The 9,507-nt window shown below is 45.3% G+C and overlaps 1 protein-coding gene across 1 annotated transcript in view; it reads right to left on the reverse strand.

Annotated features, from left to right (window-relative positions):
* Positions 1-6,730: 6,730 nt before the first annotated feature.
* Positions 6,731-9,507, reverse strand: part of Rtn1 (reticulon 1) — a 26,834-nt gene continuing 24,057 nt past the window's right edge. Inside the window, exon 7 of the mRNA XM_010615988.2 lies at positions 6,731-7,165. Coding sequence (XP_010614290.1) covers positions 7,123-7,165 — 43 coding nt within the window. The 3' untranslated portion in view covers positions 6,731-7,122. The remainder of the gene's footprint in view (positions 7,166-9,507) is intronic.

The following is a 9,507-nucleotide window of genomic DNA, read 5'->3' on the forward strand; positions in this document are numbered from 1 at the left end:
AAAAAAAAAAAAAAAAAAAAAAAAAAAGGTTAAAGGGCAGGGGATATAGCCCAATGCAAAGGTATTTTGTTCAATCCTAGTACTAAGAAAAAGAGCAACTATTTCTATATGTGAGATGTCTGACACATTTTCTGAGTGGGACAGAGGTTTGGTCTAACCCAGGGTGTCCAACTCATGGCCACTGGGCCACATGCAGCCCCGCTCAGCTAGAGCAGTGCAGCCCCGTGAGATCACAAGCTGTTCACGTGACTTGAGTGTGGATTTCGTAGATGACAGCGGCACACTTGTGTGGGCGAGCACTGCGCAGTGCTTCATCCGAGGGAGCGGGGAGAGCAGGAGAGCGGGAGAGAGGAGCTGCGCACTATCGGTCCCCCGAACAGCGCTGTGAGGCCTCCGTGACTTCACCACCACTTTCTGGGGGTGGTTATTTTGATGACCTCATTTTACAGAAAATTACTCCAAAGTGAGCGATTTCACGGCCTTGGTGAGCCACCAGCCTCTGAACTGACCAGTGGGACTGCAGGACTGGTGACCCGGGTCTGGGGCGCTGGCCCCTCGTGCCAGACAAAGTGGGCAGGGATCGGCTTGGCGGGGTTGGGGCGACTCCTACCGTGCAGGAGGTGGGCAGAGCCGTTGGGTGTGGCCAGTGGGCAGGAGGGGCACGAAAAGGAAAAGCAGGGACGCGGGCAGAAACCTGGGTCCTGACTTCTCTGAGAAACTTCTTGAATTGCAAAGGTAGGACTTGGAGCTTATGCTGCGGATGGTGTAGCGGTGAACGTGTGTGTCGGTGGAGAACAGCGAGGTTTTGCCTCCTGAAGGCAGCTCTTTATTTCTGCCAGAAGCACCGTGGGATAGGGTATCAGTTACAGCTGTTACGATTTTTTTCAAGTGAGCGTCTTAGAGCAATCAGAAATTAAATGGGACCAGAAATAGCCAAGGCCATATTTAGCAAAAATGCCTCAGGCTATTATTTTAAGTCGTTCATGTTTCAGATAACATCCTCCTTTATTTAGCGAGGGAGCAAAGATGACTTTTTAAATGTTCGCTTAGCACTTTCACAGGCATTTTTAACTCCCGTGCGCTTTAGCTGTACCCAGTTTTCCTTATTTTAATCTTTATTTTTAAAAAACATATTAGATTAGGTGATTCATCTAAAGATGACTCAGTGAAGATTACTTGAAGTACATTTTCCACTTGCTTTTTAAAGATCTGTCTTTTTTTTTAAATTGACAAAATGAGCATACACCAGATGACCTCCACATATGTAAGAAGTTCAGCATTTTTGGAACTCTTTGGGGGAAAGTGAAAGCACAATAATTGTTGCGGCTCAGGCTGCCCTACTTTCTCACCCTCCAGAGCTTGTGGTCCATCAGCTCCTACTCACCCTCGTCGCCGTGTGGTCCCCACACCCCGTGCTCGGTTCTCTCTCACTGATTCTATGCCTCCCCTAACCCCTTTTGCTACAGCCGCTCTGTGGTTCCGTTCACGACCCAGAGCCATGGCTCGGCCCCGGGTTCACGTGTCAAATGCATGTACCTCTGTGTGGGTCGTTAAGAAGTGGGACCTCAGAGCTGGTGCACTGGGTGGATGAGACAGGAAGACTGCGAATTTGAACCCACCCTAGGCAGTTTGGTGACATAGTAAAACTCTGTGTCAAAATGAGAAAAAAACACATGAAGGGCTATGGACGTAGCTCCACGTGAAAGCCCTGGAATTAATCTTGAGTTCTGCGAAAAAGGAAAGAGGAGGGGAGGAGGAAAAGGAAGAGGAAAAGGAGAAGGAGGTGAAGAGGAAGAGGAGGGACAGACGGGGTTGTGAGACTGGCCTTGCCCATGACTTCCTAGTGGCGTCGTCTCTTCCTCTTGAACCCGCTCCTGCCACTGAGGTCCCATCTGCCACGCGGTGCTGCAGACACTGCAGCCCGCTTCAGAACCGTCTGGACTGCTTGTCTCTGAAGCTGTGGGCTAAGGAGGCCTCCTCTTTTGTTTATCAAGAGTTACTTTTGGTTGCTGCGTCACAGGAGTGAAAAACGGCTAGCACACCAAAGTTTGTAAAAGCATGTTTGTACCCTTCGTCCTGAACCCTAAGTTGGCCCTCCCTCATCTTCTGATGTCTTTTTCTGAACTGTTTCCCCCATGCCTTTTTCTGCAGAACTAGACAGCAAACCTTATGTAGAAACTCACTTCCTAACTATTCCCCAGGACACTTACAGCCTTCTACTTTCCTCTCTTTACCACAATCGCGGGCTCCATTGTTGCTTCCTGTTTGCTGAAATGGGGCACTGACCCCAGGCCCCCAGGCTCTTTAAACTTCTGCACCCTCTCAAAATTCTTCCCTGACACGGAGGTGAGTTTCTGTAACTCTCTCTCGGGTTGTACTTCTTGCCCGACTCTCCTTTAGTCTTAGATGAGACCGCACATTCTCACTGGGCTCTGCCTTCAGGGTGCCCAGTTTAACCTGCTCAAAGTCCCCAGCCGCCCTGCAGATGATTTCTCTGCCTATTGAAAGCAGTTTAGTATTGGCAGCCCTGCCCAAGAGCTGCTTCAGATGTAATAATGCTTCCTTGCCCCAATCATTTCTGAGACTCCAGAGCACTGTGTTTATGGTTTTCATGGATGATGGTTATCACAGGCTAAGCAGCCCGTTTTCGGTGTAATCTTATTACCTAACAGCTTTGTAAACTTTATGCCTCAACTTTCCCATCTGTAAAACTGAACCTTCAATTTGATGTTCACGATATTGTTAAAAAGGATAATAGGAATGATGCATATATTCAGAATTTTTAAGATATAGGGATCAAAGTTTTCTGCAGTTTAGGCTTTATTAGAAGGTAAAAAAAAAAAAACAACAGGGGAAAAGGCAGCTTCCTCAGGGTCTGCTGTGCCACCGTTCTATCCAAGCCACTAACAGGGCCGGGGATGTAGCTCAGTGGTTCCACTGCCTGCCTTGCAAGCACAGGGACCCGAGTTCGATCCCAGGTACAAAAAAAAAGTAATTCTCAAACCAGTAGGGCAAGAGGATGTTCCCTACCACTACAAAAACCCTGAAGGACATTTCAAATCATCACATTAAGTTGTTTATAAAGGATAGCTCTAAGTGAGTTTTGTTTTGCTACTTTGTTTTTTGTCTTGTTTTGTTTTGCTTTTTTTGAGACAGGGTCTCACTATGTAGTTGAGACTGACCTGGAATTCACTGTGTTGCCCAAGCTGGTCTCGAACACACAGTGATCCTCCTGCCTCAGCCTCCCGAGTGCTGGGATTACAGCCATGTGCCACCTCGCCTGGCTTTTTAAGTGAATTTTGTTACCGCAGAATTATTGCTTAATTTCTGTTGTTGAAAGGAACTGTTAATTAACTGTGATTTCAGTCCATGAGAACTTCTGATTCTCAGCTCTGCCGGGTAAATGAGCCCCTGAAATGGGGTGAATTGTGTCGCTGTGGCTTCACTGTTACCCTGTAGTTTCTTTCCCCTTCACACTATGAGTGAGTGTTTCCAGGTCAGGAGAGATACGTACGGGGCCATACATAAAGCTCAGTGTTCCATGAGAACTTCTGATTCTCAGCTCTGCCGGGTAAATGAGCCCCTGAAATGGGGTGAATTGTCGTTGTGGCTTCACCGTTACCCTGTAGTTTCTTTCCCTGCCACACTATGAGTGTTTCCAGGTCAGGAGAGATACGTACGGTGCCATACATAAAGCTCAGTAAGCTCTGCATGCTTTCTTTTCCACCTCTATTCATGGCAAGATTATTACATAATGCCTGGATTTAAGCACCATGAAGGTCCAAGCAGAAAAATTGCATCTTTAGAAAGATACTCTGCTGGTTAAGACTGGTGGCTCCCTTGTGTTCTACCCTCGCTGCTGCGTAATACCCTCCAGTGGGCTCCTGTGTTAGCAATCACACCGTCCGGCTGAGGCAGCCTCACTTCCCAATGCGAGATTGCAGGGGAGGAGTAGAAAACCCTGGCAAGCACTGTGCTTCAGTGGGAGATGCTCCACCTTGAAATCGGTCAGGAATCCAGGTCTTTGCCTGACTGTTTGCTGTGCACAGATGTGGAAATTCAGTTTCCTCATTTCTCCAATAAAAAACCGAAGTATGAGTCGTGAAGAACTTTGTAATTCTGACTAGAAATAAAGTTTTCAAAGAACCCTGCACAGGGTCTGGCTCAAAGATTTGGTAGTCTCAAAATAACTTTACTGATTAATAAATCAAGGGGCTAAATTATAGAATGAATCAGTTGGTTAGATGCTTCTCATACAACGCTCATTTTAGCAACTGAAGAACAAAACTGAGAAACAGGTAACTTTTTGTTAAGAGGAAAACAAAAACAGCAGACACATTTTATATAGAAAAAGTTTTTAAAAGGCCTGGAGAAAATGCTCTTGGTTTAGAACTATTCTTCTCAGTAGAGGTCAAACATGGCAGGCAATGGCATTGTGGTCCAAGGTCCAGTTGTTAAGAATCTACGCCCAGACCCATCATTTTGTAACCTTGAAGCTTTTCTTGGGAATCTCTTCCCCAATGCCAGAAAAAGGGAAATTAGGAAATTACGTCTTCCAGGTGGTTGGGAAAAGATGTCTGGACCAATAGGAGGAAGAAAAACGCCCTGAGTGCCAGTGTGGAAGATTGAAGAAAAGACTTTATATCAAAGGCTGGAAACTGAAACACACACAGACAAAAAAAAAAAAAAAATTCTCTTCTTCTTTGTTTCTCTTTTGGTGCAGAAAATTGAACCCCGGGCTTTGCATACACAACTCTACCACTGAGCTACATCAGCAGCCTGAGTGATCTTTTGTATTTAGGGAAGAAACAAACAAAAAATGAAGCACCAAACTAAACTCTCTTCCCTCCTCACACCAGTTCTTCTGGTCCCTGACCTAGCAAGCGGTCTTATATCCTCTTGCTCAGCCAGCCTTGTTAACGGGGCTCAGGGGAAGCAAGTAAGCTGCCTGGATTCAGAATTTAAGGAGGTGCTCACTCTTCAGGACAGCTTTGGTCATGAAAGCCCACATCTGACCGAGCCCCACCTCCAGCCCTACCCGTGCTAGGTGTTTGTCCTGTCGGGCTACTATTAAGGGGTCAGGAACAAGTGAGTATTTCCTTCCTGCTGTCACTGTGGCTGTGCTGGGAGACCAGTCACTCAGTACCTGCATGCTTTTAGAATTTCATTACAGTTGTCTCCTGTATTCTTCTACTCTCCAGCATTGTGTGTGAGTCTGAGATTTAAAGGACAAAGCCCCAACCCTCAGGGAATTCCAGTTTCTTCCTGGCGTGACGGACGTTTGGCACTGACATTCCCACCATAAGACCCCCACAGCCCTGACCAGGCCGCCCCTCACCATAGTCTGTGTATGCACACGTATAAGACACACCTGCATATCTTGGCTCCCTGCGTCATGCTTTTCTCTTTGTTTCTTTCTTTTTTTTGAGGCGGTGGTTCTGGGGATCAAACTCCATACCTTGTGCTTTCAAAGCAGGCAGCGGCACCACAGAGCTAAATCCCTGGCCCGTGTCATGCCTTTTTCTATCATCTGGTGAACCTCTTTATCTGGTAGGACCCAAGCTTGACGTTCAGCTTCCGTGAGAATCCTCTGTGGTGTGAATGTGCACCACCCCTGTGATTTTGGGCTACCCTCGATCTGCTTAGCATTTCCGTGTAGCCACCAGCCCTCTGCCCCAAAGACCAAAACGGGAAATTTGGCCATCGGCGCAGTCGTCAAGCTGACCCTGGGACTGTCAGTCACACTGCTTTGTGTGAAACTCATCCACTCAGGCCACCGGGATAAGGACAGCTTTGTGTGCTTTGCTGTTTTCTTCCTCTTACGTTTTTCTCCTACCGTTACTCCTTTCATTCACTTTTACCTCTTCATCTTTGACTTTGGATTCCAACCCAGAAGTGTACTGAAAAAGCAGAGCACCATGGTTAGAACACCGCAAAGCGAAGGCAGGAACTGCCATCTCTGTCTCCCAACCCTGTTCAGAATCCGTGGATGCTCAGTAACTACCAAAAGCATAGCTCATAGCCATTATGATTGCTTTATGCCGGTGTCGTGCTGCACACGGTCACAACAAGCTTAGGTAAGGACTTGCACCATTATCGTGTTGTAAAAAACTGTTGAGTATTTCTGCCTGCAGCCCACAGTAGAACACAATATGAACAGTATTCCATTTACTACTCTAGCGATAAGTATTGAAAACCCAGAGGAGCCGTAAACCACGCTGAGGTTGGCCCTGTGGTTCCCGAGGCAGGAGAAAGGGAAATATGTAGCTTTAGTTCTCCTAGCCTGTCTTTAAGTGACTTCACTTCTTATGGTCGTTGTGTCTCCTAGTAAAGATCATGAGAAGACAGAGGGGACTTTCTACATTTAGTAACATTTATTTATGCATTCAGTATCAAGTACATAAGTGCAAATATCCAGAGTCATAATTAAGTTCGTTAGGAACTACAGAGGAAGTAATACAAATCGTAATAAAGTTAACATGCTGGCACTTTTTAGTTACCATACATGTACATCAGCCCATCCATCCCATACAGCAAAAGTAACGTGGGTTCATTTTAGGTTTTATTCATTTATTTAATTATTTTGAGTTATACAAAACTGATTGCCTTAAGTACGGTGGACTGTATTGTCGTTGTTGTTTTTAAATTTTTACGTGTGTGTTTTGGAAAAAAGAAAAGCTAAAACATCAGTCTACAATTCTATATAGTATTATTAAAGATTAACCCAACCAGCAACCAAAGGACATAGAAGCGATTTCCACTATTGCGTCAGCACTTGGCAGGAAAGGCCTAGCCGCAGGGACATGAGAAGCTACAGGAGCACTGCAGAGCGGAGGGGCACCGGGGAAGGAACAATGACACGGGCTCTCACCATCATGCACTTTTGTTAGCAACACAAAATTAAAAACCACATCTAATACACTTTTCTCTACACTTTAGTGCTTGACACAAGTGACTGAAATATCCTAAGAGTACAGGAACAGCCTAAAAATAGCTGTTTCAAAGTTTGCCTCTAAGATCATGGTACTGGGGAAAAACAATGGATTTGCAGCCATGACTAAGACGAGAGCTGTTACCACTCAGACATCCCTGTGTGTGTCCAGTCCCCGCCGGGACAGCCACCTACTCGGTGTGCCTTTTGGCACCTGGGATTTTAGCCTGGATCCTGAAAAGATAACATGAAGGGGTTAAGTTGCAAATATTATTAATGAAATCCTTTTATATGTACATCATGTATTGCTTCTGTAAAACTTTTTATTGAGTTTATTGGTACATTTAGGTATACCATATGGTCACATTCATCATTGAGAATTTGTACCTGTACATGATATATCTTGATTCTTATTCCTTACCAGTCCCCGCCCTCCGTTCAACTCCTTCACTCTGCTATATACATAAGCTGTGCTTCCATTTTTACCTTCTTACTTACAATTTTTTCTTTCCTTTCCCCTGCCTGCCCCCTGCTTTCCCTTTCCCTTTAAATGTTTTCTTCCCATTTCACAATATCTATTATGTATTTTGGTCCTAATTTACACCTTTAATTTCTCACATCAGAGAAATGATTCGGTATTTACACACATCATGTATTCCTTTAAACAGCTAAGTGACCAAATAGCTAAATATTTTAGAAGACACAGTTTTATGTATGTGTGTCTCTGAACATTCTTGTATAAAACAATGAAAAGGAAGCACAATTTGGATAATGAATGACTGAAGACAGCTACATCCTTTAAAGCATCTTTTTAGCTCGGTGAACATGTTGACTGATCACTTGATCTGGGGTACTTCTGAAGAGAATGCGTAGTTATTACGCCAGGAAGACAAACATAAGAAGGGTCGGCTCTAGGTTAAGGAACCTACATTCACCTACAGTGTGGTTGAACTACCTTGAACTGGAAATAAGAATCAGGGTCTTAGTCTATGCTGCTCATTCAGGTGATGAACTTTTCTGGTCTTCAAGACTCATCTTAACACTTGGGTGTGGATCAGACTTCACTGAGGCTCCTCAAATCACTGATGCTCATGGTCTAGCTGCACGGCCTGAGGATACGTTCAAGCCCGAAGCTTTTCTTTTGCTAAGCTGAAGCTTTATGAGTGCACCATGCGGGGTATAATTGAAAGCTTCTCTGTGCCAGGCAGTGTGCTGCACTCTGGAACTCAGTGCTTAACAAAAGGGAGGAAGTGCCCACTCTCACAGTTTTCACTCTTGTAGGGGTTGAGAAGACAGGAAATCAGCAAGCAGACAAGGGAAGTTCAGATAGTGACCCACAGCACAGAACAAAAACAGGCTTTCAGATAGGAAGGGATGGGGCGCAGCACGAACGTGGATGTGCCTAATTTCAATCCACTGATCCGAGAAACAGATGCCCAGAGCACAGGAAGGAGCCTGCACTCTCACACAGAGATCTGAAGGTTTTAGGGAGATGAAGCAGGGAGTGCAGAGGACAAGCTGAGGTGTGGCGGGTGTGCTTAGAGGGAGGAGGTGTCAGAGGCTGGCTCAAGACGTGCTGTTTGAACTCAGGGCTGGTGACAAGGGCTAGATTCTGTTCTGTGATGTGGAGGGAGAGTCACTGACAAATTTTAGGCAGGGAATGATATGGTTCATATTTTAAGATTATAATGGTGGCTGTGTGAAAAAGTAGGGAAATAGTAGTAGCCCTGGTGTGAGATGGCCATGTCTGGGGTTACCTGGTAGGCAGGGCAACAGACAGGTGAACAGCCTGTCTATACTGCAGCTGGGCTGGAGGGGACTCTCCTAACATGTTGATGGGCCAAATGTGTGAGCAGGGAGACAGGAAGAATTATTAAAGAAGGTTTTTCAGTTTTTGGCCTAGGAACTAGGTGAATGATAATGGCATTTGCCAAGATGTTGAGGACTGAAGGAAGGCACAGCAGGTTCTGCTATGGCTCTACAAGACGTTCGGCCATGTGAATCTGAAATGTCTTTGAGACATGCACGGGAAAACACTAAGTAAGCCAGTGAGCAGGACTGGTGCTTAGCACAGGAGGTCGGTGCTTGGAGACACCAAGTTGGAACCCTCTGCTCGGAGCTAACCTTTGGAGTTATAGGACCAGAAGAGAGGTGGATGAGAGGCAGAAGAGCCAGGAGAGGATATAAGTGATAGTGGCCAGCTAACTTTTAATCATGCTTGAGTGAATGTGAAGGGATTTCCAAGTGGTTTCCATGTTGAACAATTCAAATTGCTACTGTTTTCCCTCAAATTTCTTTCAAATCTCAGAGCTTCTAGAATTTTCACTCACTGCTCTTCAGAGAAAAAGAGAAAGCCCACTCCAAATATTTGGGGGGTGTGTACTGAATTCTTTCAAAGTCACATCAGTCCCAAGGAAATCTTCTCTAGTGACATCTTCCCTTCATTGGTCATTACATTGGATTTCTGATACCCAAATATCCTGGTCATCTTTCTGGCATACTCTTCTATACTGATGCGTGTCTTAAAATGTCCAACTCCAAAATGCATTAAACACAGACACAGAATGAGCCATATT

Source organism: Fukomys damarensis, unplaced genomic scaffold, assembly GCF_012274545.1.
Source record: "Fukomys damarensis isolate Sample0158 unplaced genomic scaffold, DMR_v1.0_HiC HiC_scaffold_21, whole genome shotgun sequence".
NCBI classification, from domain to species: Eukaryota; Metazoa; Chordata; class Mammalia; order Rodentia; family Bathyergidae; genus Fukomys; species Fukomys damarensis.